General features: G+C 33.7%; 1 protein-coding gene across 1 annotated transcript; it reads left to right on the forward strand.

Annotated features, from left to right (window-relative positions):
- The first annotated feature begins 989 nt into the window (after window positions 1–989).
- LOC132190588 (COP9 signalosome complex subunit 5a) lies at window positions 990–6,623 on the forward strand. The gene is made up of 6 exons (XM_059605622.2): window positions 990–1,452; window positions 2,547–2,828; window positions 2,911–3,058; window positions 3,180–3,262; window positions 6,073–6,150; window positions 6,257–6,623. The coding sequence occupies exons 1-6, from the start codon at window positions 1,018–1,020 to the stop codon at window positions 6,344–6,346; spliced, it is 1,116 nt and encodes a 371-aa protein (XP_059461605.2). The 5' UTR covers window positions 990–1,017; the 3' UTR covers window positions 6,347–6,623.
- The last annotated feature ends 17,171 nt before the right edge of the window (window positions 6,624–23,794 follow it).

The following is a 23,794-nucleotide window of genomic DNA, read 5'->3' on the forward strand; positions in this document are numbered from 1 at the left end:
ACTATCAAAAGATACACTTTCTACAATTTGATTTAAAATTGCACTTTTACAACAAAATCACATTCTCAAACCCATTCTCAACCAAAGAAATTGGGACTAAAGGGCTGTCAAACGGGTTGGCAAAACGGGTTGGCGTGTCGTGTTCATGTCAACCCGTTTATGCCAACCCGAACCCGACACGTTTATATACACGTGTTGAACACCCAAACTCGAACAAGACACGTTTTCTTTACTGGTAACACGACCCAACACGTGTAATCTGTTTAGATAAACGTGTTGTTTCGGGTTGACATGACCCAACCTATGAACACATTTAATTTAACTGTCAATAGATTCCAACCCGGCACACCTGACCCGACCCAACTCGACAGTGAAATCATTTTAATTTTTATAACCTAACCAAAATGGCAAAATCCCAGTAACCAAGCAGCAATGTGGCAGTTTTCAATTGAAAAATAATGGTGGTCGGGAGAATTGATAGAAAGTCTCCAAAACAACAAAAGCTAATTCATGGATCTATTATTAGTGTTGATTGAGCTTGAGCATGTACTTCTCAACATATCTTAAAATAACTTGCATGAATTCAAGAAACATATGGACAATCTATTTAGCTCAATTTTAAGATACATCTATAGCATGCAATACAAAACAAATGAATGACAATTCTTTCTTTCATTTTTTTTTTTTTTTTTGGTTAATAATTTAAGTTAAAAAAATAATAATAATAAACGGCTTAACCCGCAAACACAAAGGTTGATACGACCTGTTTATTGAACGAGTTACCCATTTATGACCCTAACCTTGTTAACTTAAATTTTAACCTAAATTTAGGTGTTGTATTCGTGGGACGAGGGTTAAATTGCCAGCCCAAATCAATCTCTCCAAGTCCATAGGAACATTGAGTTGAATGGGCCTCCTCCTAACCAACTAGGCCCACTTGAAGAGTGTTTTCTATATTTCACGCAACTTTCCCACACAAAAGTAATCAAGGCAGTGCAATCTCCCAAAGGAATAACAATGGAGCCCTTTCCTTCCTCCTCTTCCTCCGCTTATACGTCTTCACAGATAGGCATAGCCCAGAAGACATGGGAGTTGGAGAACAACATAATCTCGATGGACACTCCCACGGCGAACCCGGACCCGGCGTCAGACGCCATATTCTACTACGACGACGCAGCGCAGGCCAAGTACCAGCAGGAGAAGCCGTGGACGACCGACCCACACTACTTCAAGCGCGTCAAGATCTCGGCCCTAGCGCTGCTGAAGATGGTGGTCCACGCGCGCTCCGGAGGGACCATCGAGGTCATGGGGCTCATGCAGGGAAAGACCGACGGCGACGCCATTATCGTCATGGACGCCTTTGCCTTGCCCGTCGAAGGAACCGAGACTAGGGTTAATGCCCAGGCCGATGCCTACGAGTATATGGTTGATTATTCCCAGACTAACAAGCAGGTCTTTTTCTTTAGTTCTTTTCTTTGTTTCTTTTTTATTAGCTATTAGAAAGTAAGAAACCCTAGCTGAGATTGTTTTTGGGGGGTTTAGGATGTTGCATTGTTGGTGGTTAGATTCTGATTTATAAGAAACCCTAGTGGCCGCTGCAAACTTTCAGTTTTTTAATTCATTATTTAAAAAAAAAATTAAAAAATTAAATAAGGGTTTTTGTTTGGCTGATGAGTAGAAATTGGTGCATGTGTAAGACTTTAAGTTTTGGGTTTATTCACAAAGTAATCTAACTTGAAGCACATGACTAGTATGAAGCACTCTCTGTCTTGTTCTTTCCACTTGTGCACAGTTCAGTTGTGTCCCATGGATGGATAAGCTGATTGAGTGGCAGCTATAGTTTTTTAATTCATGATTTTTTTTATAAAAAAAATTGGTAAATTACACTTCCCAAAAAACTACCACCCTATTCTCAGATTGACCTCTAAACTACACCTCACTACAATTCGGACCTATAACTACCATTGTCCTATGTCAAAATTGGTGAGAGGTGGCCGCGCAGCCATCCTTCTGAACAGATGAGGGTGGTTGCACGACCACCCCTTCTGAACATTTGAACAGATGGAGGTGGCTGCTTGACCACCCCCTTTGTAATGTTGTGCGGCCAACCTTCTGTACTGCTCGACCAACCCCTCTGAATAGGTGAGCAACCCCTTTAAGCAATGGCCACTCTATCTTGTTGGGGGCTAGCTATGTGACCGCACCGGGTGGCCGTGCAACCATCTCCTCTGAATAGGTGCAGCCACCCCTTTGAACATATGAGAGTTGCCACACATTGAACAGATGTGGTGGCTGGGTAAACTTTAATTTACCCAAAAAAAAAAAAAAAAAAAACTGGATTTTGAAGAAGAAGAAGAAGATTGAATTGTTTTTCTCTAAATTGGTCATCTTAGAAACTTCTATTTAAGCACATTGTCTACCTCTACTGGAATTGGTAGTTATTTTGCAGGCATTGTATCTCAATAAAAGTCTTCATCTGCATCCCATATATAATTTATGCTATTCCATGGAGATTGTTCCCTTACAGTATATGTTTAATGGAGCAGGCAGGGCGGTTGGAGAATGTGGTTGGGTGGTACCATTCTCATCCTGGCTATGGATGCTGGCTTTCGGGTATTGATGTTTCAACACAAATGCTAAACCAGCAATATCAGGAGCCTTTTCTGGCAGTTGTTATAGATCCAACAAGGACTGTTTCTGCTGGAAAAGTTGAGATTGGAGCGTTCAGAACATACCCAGAGGGATATAAGCCTCCAGATGAGCCTGTCTCTGAGTATCAGACCATCCCTCTGAATAAGATTGAAGACTTTGGTGTACACTGTAAACAGGTTATCATCTCATCATCTTCTGCTCCTCGAGAAAGCTTGCTGTCCAGTATGGTTTTAACTCCATTTGTATGTGTTTTTGCAGTATTATTCTTTGGATATAACCTATTTTAAGTCTTCTCTTGATTCCCACCTCTTGGATCTGCTATGGAACAAGTATTGGGTGAATACCCTTTCATCTTCACCTTTATTGGGTAACGGAGACTATGTTGCTGGACAAATCTCAGATCTAGGTAATTTCTTACTTCTTGTACCATACAAGTTTCTTCGGTTTTATTTCAAATTACTTGTCACGGTTGACTAGAGTAATTGTGAAAATTAAAGTAATTAAGTGGTGTCGTCTGCACCATGCAGCTGAAAAGCTGGAGCAGGCGGAGAACCAACTATCTCACTCCCGCTTTGGGCCACTATTAGCACCCCCTCCAAGAAAGAAAGAGGTCCGTTTACTTATCTTGCCTCATAAATTGTAATGTCTTTTTGTTTACTCAAAGATGGGCATCCATGGTGTTTTCCTAGTCATGTGATCCTGAATGGCATTCAAATCTGTGCATCACTTAGGTGGATATCAATTGACAAGGATTTGTGTTTGTTTTTACATAAAAACAGTTTCTGTTGTTTGTTTCGCATAGTAGTTCTTTACTATTTATGTGATTTCCTATAATCATGTAATTAACAGTTTCCATTTTATAGCATGAATATTAATAGAGAGTGACTCGAGAATCAACCTACAAATTATTTTGAAAAGAAAATGACTCCCACATTCGCTAGTCTATAAGTAGATAACCATTGATAAATCCATAATCCATATGGTTCCAATGAAAAAAATCACAAATAACATTCAGTAACACAGTAAATGGGCAAGGGACAATTAATATTCTTCCATATCCAACATACTATCATCAAAGTTCAATGATTTACATAACTATATCCAACATACTCTCTTTCCTATTCCGGTTAGCGTTGCCAAGCGCATAGAGAAACTTCAGCGTAACTTCTTATGGGGTGGGCTAGGTGACGAGTTTAAATACCATCTAGTGAAGTGGTCGCAGGTGTGCACTCCAATTAAGGAAGGCTGGTTGGGGATCAGAAATCTGCTGGACTTTAACCGATCACTTCTAGGAAAATGGTTGTGGCGCTACGGTTTGGAAAGAGATGCTTGGTGGAGGGGTGTGGTGGATGCGAAGTATGGTAGCTTATGGGGAGGGTGGTGCTCCTTGGAGTGTGGAGGTACTTTTGGGGTTGGGTTATGGAAGAATATTAGGAAGGATTGGGATACCTTCCAAGGCTTTACGCGTTTTGAGGTGGGGGAAGGGACTAGGGTTCGATTTTGGCATGATGTGTGGTGCGGTGATACGGCTCTTAAGGTAGCCTTCCCTGGTCTCTTCAATATGGCTTGTGAGAAGGATGCCTTAGTAGCGGCTATCTTGGAGGTGAGTGGTGGCCACAACCTGTGGAATGTGACGTTTTCTAGAGGGGCTCATGATTGGGAAGTGGATGTTTTTGCCTCTTTTTTCCAGTTGTTGCAGTCAGCTCAAGTGAGACCAGGGTGTGAAGATAGGTTGTGGTGGAACTCCTCCAAAAGAGGCCAGTTTAAGGTCAAACTTCTTTATGCGTCCTTGGCTGGTTCTGGAAGGGGGCACTTCCCTTGGAAGAGTGTATGGCGTACACATGCTCCGCCGAGGGCAAGTTTTTTTGTGTGGTCGGCAGCTATGGGCAAAATTCTGACCCTAGACAACCTAAGGAAGCGGCATGTGATCGTGACAAACTGGTGTTGGATGTGCAAGAAGGATGAGGAGACGGTGGACCACCTTCTTCTTCATTGCGAGGTAGCTTATGCTTTGTGGTGCGCCTTCTTTGGGCGGTTTGGATTGTCTTGGGTGATGCCGAGACGGGTTTCGGACCTGCTCGCTTGTTGGTGGTCTATGGGAAGGAGAGGGAGCGCTGCGGTTTGGAAAATGGTGCCTACTTGCTTCTTTTGGTGCATTTGGAGGGAGAGGAACAATAGGTGTTTTGAAGATCTGGAAGGTTCTTTGGAAGACTTACTATCCTTATGTCTACACACTTTGTATCTATGGACTGTAGCGTATGTCTTCCCGGTGTCGATTAGCTATAATGACTTCCTTGTTCGCTTTTCTCTTTCTAGCTAGGTGATCCTATTGTATACTCCCGGTGTACTTTGGGGCGCCTTTACGCTTTCAATAAAACTGGCTATTACTTATCAAAAAAAAAAAACTATAATTAAATAGTGATAGTTGCATTGGTTCATGTCCTGGCACAAATTTGAACCATAAATTCCGATTTCCTATGTCCATCACTTTTGTTAGATTTCTCCTCCCAAAGGTTTTGAAGTTTAACATTGTTGGTCATAACTACAACCCTCTCATTGTCTGCCAAATAGTCAAAGTCAAAATGCAAGCATAATTCTATCAAAACCTTCCATATTCATCACTTCTTCATAAAGGTCACTTACAATAAGTTGATCCTTACTAAGTCTTTTAATTGCTAATGCAACCTCCCCAAACTTTTCGGCTAGCTTTTTATAACTAGCATCTTCATCGACAGCAGCATGACTTTCTTTTCTATGGGACCTTGGTTGATTTGAAGATACATTGGAAGAACTAGCTTGCTTCCCTTTTGATACCTCTTCAGACTCAAGGTTCAGATCAATTGACTCTGAGTCGACAGGACTCTCTTGTGAATCCAATCAGCAAAGGGATCAAATGTGTGACTACAACACATTTAGGGCAATGGGGACATTTTTGATTTATTGAATAGTACGATTCCTCCTCTTATACGTAGGGCCAATAGTATCCTCATATTTGATATAAGTACTTAAATTGATGTTGAAGTATTCATCTAACCTTGGTTAGAAGTTGTATCACATTAATGGGAATGAAAATCCTAGGATTACTTATCCGGATCTAGTATCTCCATCGAGGATTTGAGGTAGCGATGCACGTATATGACCATTTTTATTTAATAATGACTCAGATGTAGGAAGATTTTGAAATGAATAAATGAAGAATACGAAAGATGGACTTCCATGACTTTTATATTCAAGTATGCATTTTGCATAACATTTTTCTTTATAAATCCTTTGAATCTGGAATGAGTTTATTGAAGGAAAGAGGAATGTGTACCGCACATGATTGTACTATGTTTATGATTTTGACATCTCTCTCTCTCTCTCTCTCTCTCTCTCTCTCTCTCCTTGTAATATTGAATTTAATACCTTTATTAATTGCAGGAAGAATCTCAACTTGCTAAGATTACTCGGGATAGTGCAAAGATAACTGTGGAGCAGGTTCATGGTCTAATGTCACAGGTGACTAGCCTCTGCAGTTTTTGGGCATTCAGGCTTTTTTACACAAAAGTTTTAACAGTTAGTAGGTTTGTGTTTTGAACAAATATGATCTACATTTTCCACTCAGGTTCTCAAAGATATCCTTTTCAACTCTGTGAGGCAATCCAACCGGTCTCGCTCAGAGCCGTCTGACCCTGAGCCAATGATTGAATCCTGATTTTTGGCATACTGTTTGTGAAGCAAATGATGAAGGCTTTCCATCATGAAGCTTTAATTTTCCTGGATACCCGGCTTAAATTGAAGAAAAAAGACATTATTAAGTTCAACGTTCTGGAAGTTTTATTACTACTGCTGATGTACATTTCTTTCACCTCAAGTCATGGTTGATTTTTTGTAATATTTATATAACATTTCCTTGACAAAGGTAATCACAGTTAGTTGACTCTTTGATAGCCATTTTTATCGGAAATTAAAACATGCAGTTGAAAGTAGTAGCACCGCACCTCCCCCTTCTTTCTTCTTGTTTGGCTGGACTTGTGGAGTAATCTGATTATTCAAACAATTTGATTTACTTTAGTGGGACAAGCTTTCATTAGTCTTTAATCTCACATAATTCATCATAATCTGGACTTTTGGTGGTGGAAGCAACAGTTGATTATAATGGTGTTGATGATGATGATCTGCATACTCTACATGGTCACTAAATTCTTTCCGTTTGCTGACTTGCTATCTTTTATATGAAAACACCATTCAAAGAGCCGCGTGATAGGGGTATCCCACAACAACTATCTTTATTATTATTTTTTTGTCAAAACAACTATCTTTATTATTTTAACAATCAAGCCTTAGGCCCGTTTGGGTTTTGAAATATAATTTTAAAATTTATGATTTATAAATAGTGATTTTTAGAAGTACACTTAAGTACTTGGTAAGTAAAATTGCAATTTGGCCTTTAAAACTACAACTTAATATTTTAACATCATGTATTTAAAAATGCGCTCCTTACGGGGCAATTTGAAAATGCATATTTTTTATTGTTTTTAAATTGCAAATAAAATAAAATAAACACTTAAACAATACAAAATTAGGGTTTGATTTAAAATCGTACTTTTGATTTGCAAAATTGTAGCACCAAATATATTCTTAAGCTCTATTTGTTTTGATATAAAATATTTTTCAACGTCTCTAACTCAAAAAATGGTTTACGAAATTCAAAAACGGAAACTATTTTTCTAAACCAAATAAGCTTTTTTGCCAAATCAAAAATATTTTTAGTTTAATTATTATTTTCGATCGTAAAAAATATGAAAATATTTTCATTTTTCCACTAAAACAAATCTTTAGTAGTTTAAAAAAAAAAAAAAAAAAAAAAGTTTTGATCCCTTTTTCTCTTCAATGCACGGTGTTAGACATATTCCCTATGCAGCATTAATATGGGATGTAATAGATAGGCACCCAATATTATTTCTTGTTAAAGAGGACAATGATTCGAAGTTCTTTCGGAAAACAAAAAATAAAGAAAAGGAGATTCCTAGCAAAATATGACAAAGGGTAAATGGATGAACTATATATGGGATGTCACCAGCAGCAGGCAGAAAGTTTGCAAAAAACAATAAAAATAAAAAAATAAAAAAGAGTGAGAAATGGACAGGTCCAGCATTGTTGCTATCCACGTGTGAAGAAAGAGAAGGCCTTGTGAGTCTTTTTCTTTTTGTAGGTTTTTGATACCAAAATTACCTTTGATGCCAAATACGGCTGCAACTGATGACATGAAGCAATTCACATGTCAGACCTGAAGAAAATAATTTAAAAAGAAAAAAAAAAAAAATCCATTATCCCACTGAAAGAAAAAGGGCAAGAGGAAAAGAAAAGCCCAACCAAATCTCCTACTTTATATCTTTAGTGGGTATGGGGATGGACTCTCTTAGAAATCATGCCTTTCATGACTCTCCCCTCCAACTTCTCTCTCTCTCTCTCTCTCTCTCCAAATCCAATCCCTACCCCTTCTTCCCCTTCCACAATTAGGCTAGATTCTTGCAAGATAACAAAAAAAAGATAGGGCATTCACAGGAATGGTCCCCCTTTTTCATGGGTTTGGACTATTTTATACATCACCCTCAAAAGTACTAGACACACTTTCACATGGGACTAATCCTTCACCACTAGAATAGGCAAAAGAAAGAAAGAAAAAAACCCTAGACTCTTTCTCTCTCTCTCTCTCTTCACTTATGGGTATGTATTTGCAGCATCATGTTTTTATAGACATGCTAGTGAGTGCATTTCTAGAGCCAAGGCCCTCATTTCTAGAGACATGCACACTTGTAGACTCAATCAGTTACAATCGGTTATTGGTTGTCGGGGCGGTTCAAAGATTAGGCGGTTAAGGCAGCCCCCACAAATGGAACATGATCTTCTTTAGTTCATATGAACTGGAAAGTATTAAATTAGTTATATTTTATGAGTATTTTTGTTTTTTTACTTTTTGAAGGAACAAAAATACTTTATAATATAACTAACTGGATATTCTAATTCAAGATAATATAAGGCCTCCTTAAGAAATAAAATATCTTTAAAATATTATTAAAAAGCCTCTTAAGAATTAGAAACCCCCTAAAAATAGCAACTTTTTTTTTATCGAGTCGCCCCACCCGCTGTCAAGGGCATTTTTGACTACTTTCAAACTTCATATTTTACTCATTTTAATCCATGTGATATCTCCTATCCAACTTCAATGACTTCATTGATCCAAAGTGTCTTTTTTTTCATTTGTTTAAACTTGGCACTTTCTCGTGAGTACTCTAGCTTTGAAGTCAAAGTGTTAAATCTTGTCACGGCTTGGAATTCTGAAGAAACAACTCTCTTCTCTCAAGCTAACACACAGGCATAGAGACAGATTTGATCAATCCAATACTTCGAACCTTATACTGTTCTTCATCGTTGTCACTTTTTAAAAACTCATATGCTTTTCTGTAAGATTGTTGGATATTGATTTGATTAAATTGATTCGAAGTTAACGTTCGGTATTGATTCAGATCCTATTACAAGGTCAAAATACAAGATATGTGGCCCCCTATTGGGAGATATTGAGTCCATGACATGCACCTTTCATACTCTAATTTAGGGTCAAACGAGGGTGTTCATTGAAATTGCATGGGTCCTAAGCTTCTCATGCATTATTAGACCACATAAAATTTATGTATTAATACAATTGTTTTGGGGCTTTCTTCACACACACATATATATTATGGCTGGCAGGGGTTCGGCAAGAGGGGGGTGGGGGTTGGAGGTGGGGGAGGTGATAGCTAGGAATAATCATAAAATGCTCTACCCACTTTCTAAGTGGATTGTCTACTCCACGTCAACTCAAAAGATTAGAAGCAAGTGGTTACCTTTTGCTGTTCCTAAAGTACATGAATAACACTTCTCATTGTTAAATCCTATGCAATTAGACTAGTGAGTTTTGGATTCATATCCCATGTAATATTTAGGGTATTGTGTGAGATGAACGGTTCATTTTAAATGAACAGTTCACATCGTTCTACTAACTATGTAGAAATGAGAAAAGAAAATTTGAGTTTGGTTATTGAATGGGGGTGGGATAGAACCATCTTCTAATTAGGGTTTTGGCCACTCTCGAACTACCTTTTTGGGGGTGGGCCAAGAGGTGGTTACCGACCCTCTTAAAAATATGATCTAGACCGTTTATTTTAAATGCATGGCCTAAAACAAACTTATCTCACCCCATGCAATAGCATCCTAGAGGTCTAACAATCTTTGTGTAAAATTGTCTCTCTTTGATGTCCCTCAATTGTCAGTCTTGGGACAACCCAAACCTACCATAAGAACAGAATCTTCCTCTTAATGAGGTACATTGAAACAAATACTAAAAGCACCGGTGCCTGTGAAATTGGAGGCCATAGCCATTCACCTTTAGTAGCCTCAAATTATTCCCATGGCATCTTTTCTCTCTACCTTTCTTTTTCTGCCCTCCATCTACTTTTACACTTTTCATGTACGTTATTTTCTGGTCAGTACCCTATTGGCTTGAGTGGGTCAAAAATGTCATTTTGTAGTAGGTGGGCCTTTGTGGAACCATAAAAAAATATGGACCATAGCCTCATTCCTACATTGCATAATAATGTCTTGATGATCTGGAGAAGCTTGTGAGTGGGGAATATAATGTTTGTTGTTTCATTCAAAACCATATAATATGGCTTTCCCATTTTCATTCAACTGTAACCACCACTTGCTTGTACTATGTGGGGATTTCATTCTATTTAGATTCTTACATTTGTGTGAAGCATATAGATTTTAAGTGTCCATTTGATTTTGCAGTTCCAAAACGTGCAGCTTGAAAACCCAGTTATCGAAAACGCGATATTCTTACATTTTTGTGAAGCATATAGATTTTAAGTGTCCGTTTGGCTTCAAAACGTACAACTGAAAACGAGATATAAATTTTTTTCACATTCTATTTAAAAACGTACTTTAATAAAACCATTTGAATGGACGGATATAAAACAATTTCCAAAGAGATGTGAAACATGTGATGGTAGATAGGATGAAGAGATGTGTAGAAGTCATTCAAATTTTTGCTGTTGAAATTTTTGCTATGGGTCTATTGTTCTGGATGGAGTGAAATTTCTCCATGTCCTATTAAACCATTGATATAGAGGTTAGCCATTCCTATGGCATCTATGGGTTTGTTTTGCACTATGTAGTCAAAACCTAACCTATGACCCTTTGTTGATAAAATAAAAGCATGTTTATTCAACCTTATAAAATTTAAAAAGGAACTGTATTTAGATTTTTTTTTTTTAAAGAGAAATCTCTATTTGTGAACATTGTCTCTGGTCAAACCATTGGGTTTCTAACCACTGAAAGTCTGAAACCTACAGCCTAGTTGTGAATCTCCTTCCAAAAAGACCAACAGAGCCACGGAAATCAGCATTGTGGGTCCCCTTCAACAGTTCTTTTTTCCTTTTAAAGATATCTTTATTTATGACTTCTGAATTATCAAGTGTTTTAAAAAGACTTTTTCAAATTTCAAAAAGTCTCAATTTTGTCCCTAAACTTTTAATCTAGTGCAATTGACCCCTCCGACAATTTTTGTCATTAAACCCTAACGGAAACTATTAGAAAAACCAAATTACTCTAAAAATTTTTTTTTTAATTTTTAATTTGAAAATAAGGATAAATTTGAAATTTTATGAAAAATGCCAAGGATATAAAGGTTATTTTATCACTTTACCTTCCAAAAATTGACGGAATGAGATACATTGCAACAAATTTAAAGTTCGGGAGATAAAATTGAAAATTTTTAAAATTTATGATGATCTTTTCAAAATAAATGATAATTCAAGGGTCTTAAATAAATGATCTTTTCACATGACTCATCCGGCAAATTGAAAATGCCAAATAATTGAAGGGGGTATTGTATTTTTTAAAGTTGGGAGATATTGCAAATGAGATGTAAGTTTGAATGAGCTAATTATTATTATTATTATTATTATTATATGAGAGAGAGAGAGAAAAAGCTCTTGAATATGTTCTTTTTAGTGCGAAAGTCAAAAGTTTTTTTTCCAAATATGATATTCTAGGATTGTATACCTCAACTGAACACCGCGGTAATGGAAGACTTAAGACAGCCTATACCCAAAAGGCACTTCACAATCCACTTGGCTGTACAACTTTGACTAAACCCCTTAACAACATTAATCTCATTAAACACAAACCTCTTCCAATTCCGCACGTTAATTTGTCACCAGCCCTCCCCACCTTATTCTTTTAGGTCGGTGCATAGATAATTACATTTTTGTCTTATAATTATGGAATAGAATCTTCTTCATTGGAAAATATTAAGTTACCATAAATAGAACATATGTTTCATTAATAAAACACAATAATAATAAAATATATTTTTAAAAAAAAAAAAAAACCAAAGGGTGGCAATGGAGTGGCCGACCACCTCAGTTGGGGTTGGGAGTGGCTTCGGCCACCCCATACCGCAACATTAGAGGTGGCCGGCCACCCCTTAGTTCTTTTTGTTTGTAATTATTTTTAAAATATATATTATTTTATTATTTTTTATTAATAGGATAGATGTCCTATTTATAATCTCAAAATCTCTCTAGAGAGATATTAACTATTAACTAGATATTATTTAGTCTATATTAAAATAAATTAATTATTTTATCATGTTAACGTGGCAATGTGATCAACTTTTGGATGTAAACTACTACATTTTTATTTTATTATTATCTTATTATGACGTCTTTGTTAAGAAAGGAAAAAAAATTGAAGGACTATTAATACCGTTATAGTACCGTTATACGAGTTGAATGAGATAATAATAAAATAAAAATGTGTTTTTAAAGTCCAAACGCTATTAGGAAAACATATATAGAGAGAGGATGCTAGAATACATTCCCCTCACCATCTTATTCCCTCTTTCAACATTTTGATTTTTTCAAACAAACAAAAAAAACAAGAGAGGAGAGAGGGTGAGGTGAATGAAAAATAGCATTTGGCTATATATATATATATATATATATATATATGCGCGCGAGCTTGCTTGCTTGGAAGTCGAAAAAACCAAACCGTCACGCCAACGTTGACAGGCCACGCCAATTTCAAACATGTTAGGAGCAAATCTAAGGGCTTGGATTTGATCACGCAACTTGTGGGAGATGAATGGGAGGTCATGAGTTGAAGGGGCCCACTCGTGGGGTGTGATTGGGCAGAAGAGTCTGTCAGACGTTTGAGAGGGTGGGGGTGCACTTGACTTTGTAGGGGACCCCTCCACCCTCCAAGTTGTTTGTAGAGGGTCAATGACTATTTTTCTCAATATTATCTTGTTTCTTTGGAAAATCTACCACAAGCAATAAATAAAGAAATAATATAGCAATCCATTGAAAAATCTAAAAAATACGACTTTTTTTTAAAAAAAAAAAAAAAATCATCATTCATGGTCCTCCCTCGTGCTACTCAAAGGTCATCAACAGTATCCGAATTAAATACTACTTCCATTTCTTCTTCTCTTTCCTTTTAATTCGTACACAAAAAATAGAGGATTAGAACTCTATTTTATAAATTATCATGACCATATCAAGGCTGCTATTGGATGGTATATTACAATCACAATCACAATCACAATGATATCTCTATCTTCTTTATTTTCATATATCTTTTTCTCTCTTTTTTAGAAATAATGTTATTTGGGTACGTTTAGATTTGCGATTTTAAAAAGTGTGACTTAAAAATAGCTATTTGAAAATGTAATTTTAAAAAGGCAGTTAAGCATTTGACAAAATTACAATTTAGCATTTAAAATTGTGTGTTTTCAAAAAGCAACATTGTCAACCCTTTTTGAAAACGTAAATTTTCTGAATTTTCAAATCGTAATTTTAAAAAACGCAATCCTAAACGTACCCTTAATAAACTGTTATTCAACTTAATGATATGACAATTAAGATTAGCACTTACAAAAAATAAATAGCGATTAATATTCATAACCATGTCATTCTAATTATATAATAATCGTATAAAGTCTAACTAAGTACTTTTTTTTAGTTATTGTGCTATGTCTTGGAAATAAAAGGCACTTGTTTTTTATATATAGAATTATTAACTATCAATTCTAAACACTTAACACTTTTATTTTTTAAATGTAAATCTCACAGAAATTTTTTTAAAATTTTTATATCACATTGAAACACTTTAACCCAAAAAAATAAATAAAATAAAAAAAATAAATAAAAAAGAGAACCAAAAACCATCTGGTGCTTGTTCAAGATAAGAGTTGACCTAAATTGAACACATTTTTAAATTTATAATTTATTGGATCAGAATTATTCCTAATGGAAACATGTATATCCATGGCATTATTGGCATTAATGGTAATTGTCACCATGTGCAAAATATGAGGTTGAGTATTGTTCATTGCATTTGGCCTCCCCCACCCCCTTACCCCCAAATTTACAGAAGTTGTGAAACATTAGAATTTGAGAAAATCTAAACGTTATTTTTCTATTATTTTTTCATTCAACATTTTTAAAAATTAATCATTAAATTTGTACGATTTACATGAATAAAAGTGGATTCTGCCATTTCTACGGATCCAATAATTGTTTTTTAAAAAAGTTGGACAAGAAAAGAGTAAATAACCATTCTTTTAGAATTTCTGCAATTAGATGATGAAATATTCAACTCTCCTAATACAAAAGAGACGTGCCGTTCTTCTATCTCTCATCTATAATTTTTTCAAATTCATCATTGGATTAAGCGGAGTGTTTCGCACCCTTAAATAAAAAACAAACACTTCAGTTTGAAACACCAAAAAATAATATAACCCTTCACACCAAATAATTTTTTTTATCTTGGTTAGTTTTTGAGACTAGGGTGTTGAGGGCTCAGAGGCGAGTGGGGGGATTCAGTAGTGGCTGGTGGGCGTTAGGTTAGAACGAATGAAAAAATCTATTAGATTGATTTGAATTTAAGATACAATTTATTTATTATTATTATTATTATTTTTTATTTTATTTTATTTTATTTTATCTCCATTATATTTTGTGTTCTTATTTTATTGAAGGCTGTAAAAGGGACTTTTACACAACATCCCGATAAAAGGAATTCTCAAAAAATAAAATAAAATAAAATTCTCAATCCAAAAACATTTAAGATTAACATGTGGGATATATCTAGTTCATTAGAAAATAAATAACTACTACTAAGAATAGAAGAATGTGGAATAAAATAGTTATTCTTATTTCTTAGTTTGGTAACAACACACATGCAAAAATTGGAATTAAATCAAAATTATGAAGAAAAAACCCCATATTATTTTTTTTTTTTTGAACTCATATTATAAAAAAAAAAAAAAAAAAAAAAAAAAAAAAAAAAACTGAAATAAAATGGGTTGCTGACCACCCAAAGAAGTGGCCGGGGGTGGCCTTGACCAACTCTGAAGCAAATCTGGGGTGGCCATAACCACCCAAAATGCGACGGGGGTGGTCGCACCACCCCCGACCTCTTATGTGGGTGGCCGACCACCCCAATGGGTGGTCAAGCCACCCACTTTATTTTTCATATTTTTTTATTTTATTTTATGTTTAAAATATACATATATGGGGTATTTTTGAAAAATGTATTCAATTCCTTAAAGATTAGTTAAGCCTGTGTGTATGGGATTACTAGCCCCATGGTATTAAACTATTTCCTGAAATAGCGTGTAACCAAACAAATTGATAGTTATACCGTATGATTAACTATTCTTTTTTAAGGGTCTATTCCACGGAGCAAACGAAGCCTTAAGGTGTATTATTATATGTAAATATGGACGTAGCAATATTTAGATATTGGATCATTTTGGAATTTTGTATATGGTAACATCTAGCAACTATCATTTAAAAGGGATATTTTTGGAAATTTCGATACTCCGTACGTTCACATAACAAGTAGTCAATTTAATCTCATTAAAGCAGTCGAAACCAGTAATTTTTTACAATCGAATCACATAAACTTATTGTAAACATTATCGATAAAGCAAAAAAGAAATAAATTTATTTTTAGAAATTAAAATATGGCGATATTTTATCTTATTGGATTTTGAAATATAATTTTAAAAAGTAAAAATATAAAAATAGGATTGAGAGAGAAAGGTTGGCACATGATACTATTATATGTTGGTCAATTACTTGTACGGGCAAAAGGGTCATTTTGTAGTTTTTTATTTGAAAAAATATCACATTTAGTCCCTACATTTCACTTGATTTCAATTTAGTTCCTAGATTTTTAATCTAGACAACCAAGCCTTTAAATTTTAATATAGATTTTAAGTAAGTTTTTCTATTATTTTACTATCAAAGCTAACGATTTTTTGTCTACCATGTGTGCAACATTTGATAGATCATGTGCACGGTGTCAACACTATTCTTACCTCCACACTACAATAGAGAGGTGACCGAGCATCCACCTCTTCTCTAACCTATTGAGCTTTTATCTGTTTTCTTTCACTTATTTAGGGTGGGGTGTTTTTTTTACTGTGTGAATGATGGGGCACTTGACGTAGCAAATTTGTTGATGTAACACTGACACTCGTGCACATGACGTGGCAAATAAAAAATTGTTAACTTGACCAATGAGGAATTTATTTAAAATTTGGACAAAATTTCAAAACTTAATTATTAAAATTATAGATTCAAAAATTAAATTCAAATCAGAAAAAAAAATACTAAAGCTAAATATAATTTCGGGATAAATGCAAAATTGGTCCTTATAGTTAGCCTAAATTACAAATCAATCCTTATGGTATAACAAATAATTTATAGCTCCTTGTAATGTGCCTAAATTATAAATCACTCCATTTGGTATAAAAAATAATTTATAGGTCTTCAAGGTAGGCCAAAATAACAGTTTACTCCCTAAAATTAATTTCCGTTAAGTAACTTAACATAATCCGTTACTTTGTCACATTATATTGTTATAGTAAATTAACCTAATCTCTTATATCTCCAAAATTTTATTTTGTGCATAACCCTTCCTAATTTTCATTTTCTTTGCTATGATTTTGGAGCATTTTGCGATAATTTGATGTTCGCATTTTGTGAAGTGGTTAACAAAGATAAAGATAAGGGAGAGTTACGCAAGGGATAAAATTTTGGGATATAAGAGATTATGTTAATATACTGTAATCGTATGATGTGGAGTGAGAGCTGATGTGTAATCTTAATTGGCATCGTAAAATGATGTGAAACATTTTAATTGTCATTTTTAAAAGTCAGAAATTAATAATAACATGTGTCTCCTTTTTATTTGGTACGACGTCACAAAGTGACAAATTTTGTAAAGTTACTTAACAGAAATTGATTTCAGGAAGTAAACTGCTATTTTGGCATATCTTGAGGACCTATAAATTATTTTTATACCACAATGAGTGATTTGTAATTTATTTCAACTACGGAGACCTATAAATTATTTTTTATACCACATGAAATAATTTATAATTTAAGTCAATCACAATAATCAAATTTGCATTTATCCCTATAATTTATCCCTTTTTTATTTTGGTTTGCAGGAGATTTATTGTTCACTCACGGATGAATTCCAAAGTCGATTGTGTGAGTGGTAAATGCTAAGTCGACTCAACACTACTTGTACGGCAAAGGGTTATTTTGTAGTATTTTAGTGTCGTCGGTGGCAAGAAGCATTGTACCTGAAATTCTTTTATTTTATTTTATCAATAACAGAGAAACAATTCATATTTAACTAATAACAATATTATACTATTTGATCAAGGGTTTTTTCAAAATTGAATTGGACATTTTTACTAAAGCATGTGAAATACGAATATTTTGTCAAAAAATTCTCTTCAAACTTTGTTAATACTATTAAAAAAAATATGTGTTTTCACATGTTTTATAGCTTCATGACATTTTTATAGCCTTACAGGCAGTGGAATTTTGTGGGAAAATGGGTTTCTATGATGTGATTATAGAGAGAGATGCTCTGCAAATTGTATACGCTATTAAAGTGAAGCACAAAAATTGGAGTCAATTTCGGCATATTGTAGAAGGTGTCTGAGAATGTATGCGGTTGCTGAGATCATGCAGGATTGAACATGTTAGAAGGGACGCAAACTCAGCATCTCACGAATTGACTAGAGAAGCCACTATGAATGTCATATATAATGTTTGGCTTGAAGAAATTCCAAATTGTATTTATCCTGGATCAATATGTTCCTGTCTAATATATTTTTATCAATGGAGAAGATTCTGTTAAAAAAAAAAAGAGAGAGAGACTGAGTTATTGCAAAAGCTCTACTGATAATAATGCTCGGTCCTCTCTCTCGATCTGCCCGCTTAATGCCCTTCGAGTTTGTTGCTTTGGTCCAGATTTTTGGATTGTGGATGTAAACGTTATCCTAGCTTTTGGGTTGAGGATGATGAGCTTTGGTTTGAGGTTCTCTACCCTTAATATCGAGAAATAAGAGCTACCTATACATTAGTTTGAGTCTGTTTGACGCAAATCTACTGTTTAATTTAAAAATTAGTCATATGTTAGCGAATTTTGTTTGAGTCTAGAATCTAATACATCATCTTTGACTCTTATAACCTCGTAACTTCGGCCATAACATAATGCTATATACTATCAACAAAGTCCTACTATACTAACATGGTAGTGTTAATAAATAATTATTAAAAAAAAAACAAAAAAAATTAAAAGCTAATAAATACCGCTACACTAACTCGATAAAATAAAAGTGAAATGAGGACATAATATTTAAGAATTTAACTCAATAATAAATTGGGAGCATTTATAGACCGAATTAAAGAGTTTAATCCAGTTAAAAAGGAATCTCTATCCACGTTATATTAACTCACCAATAAATTATATTAGAAAAAAAAAAACTCACCAATAAATTAAGAAACAATTATCCTAAAAATCAAAAAGCACGTTAATATCAATGGAACCGTATATTAAATGCAATTGCGTCACTGTTTGAAACGCTTGTGTTTGAAAGCTGCGGTGGGGGCACAAGAAAAGGACGCCGTCCATTTGTAATCGTGCCGGCGAGGGAACGGAAGTCTTCTGCCTCTGTTCCGCTCTGACTGGCACGTCGATATATTTACCCAACCTAATAAATAGAGATTACGAGAGAGAGATAGAGACAGAGACAGAGACAGATATGAAGATTACGCTTTGATTTCTTAGGTAGCGTGGGGGACGCAATTGTCAGGCCGCGTGAACCTAACAGCGCGTGCACTCTACGCGTCAATTTGATCCCGTAGTAGTAGGCCTTTCGCTTTCCGGCACAAAAATTAATAAGCGCGGTTTCACCTGTACGGACCAATTACACCCGTACGGTACTTTGTAATTTCTCACGAAAATTCTCGACGACTCCAATAAATTGTTTTTTTTTTTTTTAAAGTGCCGTGCGAATCCGATCGTCTACGTACGAATCCTTAAAGTTGTCATTAGATGGAACACTATATAATTTATTTATTATTTACGTGTACAGAAGTTTTTTCTTATTTGTTAGATAAAAAAGAGAAAATCTATGTATCCTTCCAAACTATTAAAACATTGTCAATATTTATTTTATGGACGAAACTATTCTTAGTAAAATTTTTTAAAAAAATATTAAAATTTCTAGAAAAACCTAAAATAAAATAAAAAAAGGTTAAATACCCTCTGAGGTTTGATAACTTTATTTTTACTCCATTGAGGTTTCATTTTTATCACAGAACCCTCCCAGGGTTTTGATAAAAGACCAAGTTAGTCCATCCGTTAGTTGACCGTTATGACTGACACGTGGACCAATCAGATGTTGACACGTGTCACCTATTTAATTTTTCTTTTTAAATTAAAAAAAATGTATTTAAAAAAAAAATTCGGCCACCCCCATAACCACTGGTTATTGGGGGTGGTTTCGGCCACCCCCAGTTTTTACAAGAGGTGGTTTCGGCCACCCCCTTGGAGCCCAAGGGGGTGGCCGAGCCACCCCCTGGCCCCATCCGGCCAGGCCACCCCCATGGCCAAAGGGGGTGGCCAAGTCACCCCCAAATGGCCAAAGGGGGTGGCCAAGTCACCCCCAAATGGCCAAGGAGCCACCCCCAATTTGTTTTCTTTTCTTTTTTTTTTTTTTTAAAAAAAAATTTTTTAAAAATTAAATATGTGCCACGTGTTAACATCTGATTGGTCCACGTGTCAGTCCTAAAGGTCATCTAACGGTCAACTAACGGAAGGACTAACTCGGTCCTTTATCAAAACCTCAAGGAGGTCCTGTGATAAAAATGAAACCCCAGGGGGTAAAAATAAAATTACTAAACCACAAGGGGTATTTGGTATTTAACCCAATAAAAAATCTTTTTATTAGAAAAAAAAAATTAAAAATTTTGATTTTTTTTTTTTTTTTTTATAAAAATTGAAAATTTTTCGTTTGTTTTTTTGTTTTTTTAAAAAAAAACGTTTTCTTTTATAATTTTTAAATAAAAATTTCTGTTTTAAGAAAAAAATTAAAATATTTTCGTTTAAAAAAATAAAATTTTCATTTTTAAAACATCTTAAAAAAAATCTAAAAAAATAAAAATTGATTTTTTTTAAATAAAAATTTCGGTTTAAAAAGATCGTTTAAAAATTAAAATAATTTTTTAAATAAAAAAAAAAAAATTGTTTTGAATTTTAGGGGTATTTTTGTCATATTGATAAATATATAGGGACATTTTGATCTTTTTGCTAGCTTTGGTGGGGATATTGACAATGTTTTGGTAGTTTGGGGGGTGGGGTACATTGTCGCAATTAAAAGTTTGGGAGGAACATTATCAATTGGGTGGTAGTTTGAGTGGGATATAGAGACTTTACCCTAAAAAAAAAATAATAAATTATTTTTTGACTTGCACCAATTGTTCTATTTATTTATTTTTTAAGGTTGTGATTGGAGGGAGCAAGGTGGATGGCACGACAACGTAGGAAATGAGGAGGGGAGAGGTCAAAATGATGAGAGAAGAGGTAATCTACATATGAGCTCAACATAAACAAAAATGATTTTGATTTAAACCAATAAAAATAAAATGGTTCTCTAGAAGGGATCAATAGTTAGAATACGAATCTCTCAATTTCAAATGAAAGGATGCTGAAAAGTTTATAAGAATTTCGGGTTGAATATATGGCTGAGAATGCAACTTCAAGCTTGGATATTTTATAAGTTGGTTATACTTTTCAATACACATAAACAAACTATTTCTACTTGTAGAATTCTTGATTGAATGAAGGTGAATTATTTCACTGTCTATATTACATTTCACACATTTAAGAAGGTGTATATGGTGCCATGTCAGTTTCAGTTTTTAATGACATGGCATCATGTAGGGGTGCAAAGGCGGTTACGGTTAGCGGTTAGTGGCAATAACCGCTAACCGTAACCGCCCTAGCGGTTAGTAAATTTCACTAACCGCAACCGCTAACCGCCTAGCGGTTAACGGTTAGCGGTTAGTGGCCGGTTAGCGGTTAGTGAAATAGATAACCGCCCGCTAACCGCTTTTTTAAAATTGGACTTTTTTTTTGGGCTTTTTGGGCTTTTTTTTACCCTCATTTTTTTTTTTTTTTTTTGTATTTTTAATATCTTCTTGGGCTCAATTGCTATAAATATTTGAATTGTCATTGGATCATATGATTAAGTGTTGATCTTATAAACTTACAAACAAACAAAAATACTTCAATTGTAGTTATAAGTAACACATTGTTTAATCCAATGGCAATTACTTAATTTGATATTATATGAATCACATTGTCATTGTCATTGTACATGAATAATTGATTAAGTATTGGAATTGTAATTGGATCATATAGTTAAATATTTATCTTATACATTTATATTATTCAATATGCATATAATATAACTATAAGCAATTATATATATATATATATATATATATATATATAAAATTCAAAATTATTCAAAATTGTTAATTTTTTTTTTCTTTCAAAAAATGGTTAAATTTCTTTTTCTAAAAAATGTTCAAAAAAATACATTAATACTTCAATTGTGATTATAAGTAACACATTGTTGAATCTAATGTCAATTACTTAATTTGATATTATATAATCATATAGTCTCATTAAATTATATCATATGATTCATATGATTAATTATTTAAATTCTTATCATATTTACTTATAATCTTTTTTCTTTGAATTGAACTTAATATCTAATGGTAAATGGTAATGTTCAAACTCTTAAATCCTAAATTCCTAAAGTATCTAATAATGCTTTAATTAAATTGTAGACTTGTAGTTATAAGTAACATATTGTTTAATTCAATTGAATCAATTGTGATTATCATTGTACATGAATCATATGATTAACTTGTAGACTTATGACTTATGAGTTATGTCATATTATATATGTATTATTTATTATTATATAATCATATGATTTAATAATCAAGTCATCATGTGATATAATCATATCAATTATAGTGATAATATATAAATTACTAAAATTAAAATGATAATACATTAATACTTAAATTATGTTTATAAGTAACACATTGGTCATTGTTTAATCCAATGTCAATTACTTAATTTGATATTATACGAATCATATCATCATTGTACATTAATAATATGATTCACTTGAAGTCTTGAATAAAGTATTTGAATTGTCATTGAATCATATGATTAACTATTGATATTATACATTTATATTATTCATATACATATGTAGACTTATATAGACTTATAGGTTTATAACATACATTGGAAATAAGTCTCTAGATATTTAATTGTTGTATTAGTATGAATTAGTATACTTATGAGTTATGTCATATTATATATGTATAATTTGTTATTATATAATCAAATGATTTAATAATCAATCTCATGTGATATAATCATATAAATTATAGTGATAATATATTAATACTCAAATTGTGATTTAATTATTTTTTAAAAAAAATTGTGATTTAATGATCAAGTGATTATATGATATAATCATATAAATTATAGTGATAATATATTAATACTCAAATTGTGATTTAATTATTTTTTTAAAAAATTGTGATTTAATGATCAAGTGATTATGTTATATGTATAAATATTTTTATAATTATAATTATAAAAATATATTATATAAAAAGGCGGTTAGCGGTTAGCGGTTACGGTTAGTAGACCCAATAACCGCTAACCGCTAACCGCTAGGCGGTTATGGCGGTTAGGCGGTTAGCGGTTAATGCGGTTAGACGGTTAGGCGGTTAGGCGGTTGACGGTTATAGCGGTTAGCGGTTAGCGGGCGGTTAAAAACCGCCCGCCTTTGCACCCCTAGCATCATGTAGACATTTGAATAGTTTAAAAACGAATCTTAACCATGAAATGGTTTATCTCCGTTTCAACTGTTGCTATAAATACGCTTGAGTAATGACCCCTTGGGTTGGTATTTAGTCCTTATTGATAGACGTAGGTAGTCAATTTCGAAAATCGACAGATGACAAATTAAGGGGATTAGCTTCCGAAATGGACCGATTCCTCTCAATCAATAAGAAGTCTATTTAATGATTGACAAAATCAACTGTATTAGTTATTTGGTTGCGAGAGTTTGAAGCAAATTGAACCTAAATCACTCAAGCAAATAGAGATATCAATGAGGAAATACAATGGTAGATTCAATTTGTATGAAGTAATTTTTTAAAACACCTAGAGGTGACATATGAAAATGAAAAAAAAAGAAAAAAAAAAAGAAAAAAAAAAAGAAGGTATCTAGGCTTAATTAACTCCTTTTAAAAATAACCTCTTAGAATTCTAAAAGCGAAAAAGAAACCCCCTCCACCCTTTCGTGTAAACTCCATCCACCTTTACATATTTCTTATTCTCCTACTTTGCCTAGTGAGCTCAACATTTGCACTAAAACATGTTGATTACTTGTTAAATTGAAAAGTCTTTTTTTTTTCTTAACCATTTCATTAAAAGTAATACTAGATTTTATATTTTTATTATACAATTGTCTAATAATTATGACGTGACACTCCTAATTAATCCTTAAATTAATCGTTGTTAAATAAAAGAAAGATCCAATTAATGGTTCATTTGGAGTATCATGTTTATGTTGTTGAACAATTGTACTATCTAGCATTACTTTTTCTCATATCAGTTCGTAAGAAAACTTATAATT

This window comes from Corylus avellana, chromosome 9 (assembly GCF_965113065.1).
Source record: "Corylus avellana chromosome 9, dhCorAvel1.hap1.2, whole genome shotgun sequence".
NCBI lineage: Eukaryota > Viridiplantae > Streptophyta > Magnoliopsida > Fagales > Betulaceae > Corylus > Corylus avellana.

What these genes read in the sequence shown, in the direction of transcription:
- LOC132190588 (XM_059605622.2), top strand. Translation starts at nt 1,018, where the DNA reads ATGGAGCCCTTTCCTTCCTCCTCTTCCTCCGCTTATACGTCTTCACAG. An exon ending in ATTCCCAGACTAACAAGCAG is followed by an intron (nt 1,453 to 2,546) that starts GTCTTTTTCTTT and finishes TTAATGGAGCAG; the next exon opens with GCAGGGCGGTTGGAGAATGT. An exon ending in CCCCTCCAAGAAAGAAAGAG is followed by an intron (nt 3,263 to 6,072) that starts GTCCGTTTACTT and finishes TATTAATTGCAG; the next exon opens with GAAGAATCTCAACTTGCTAA.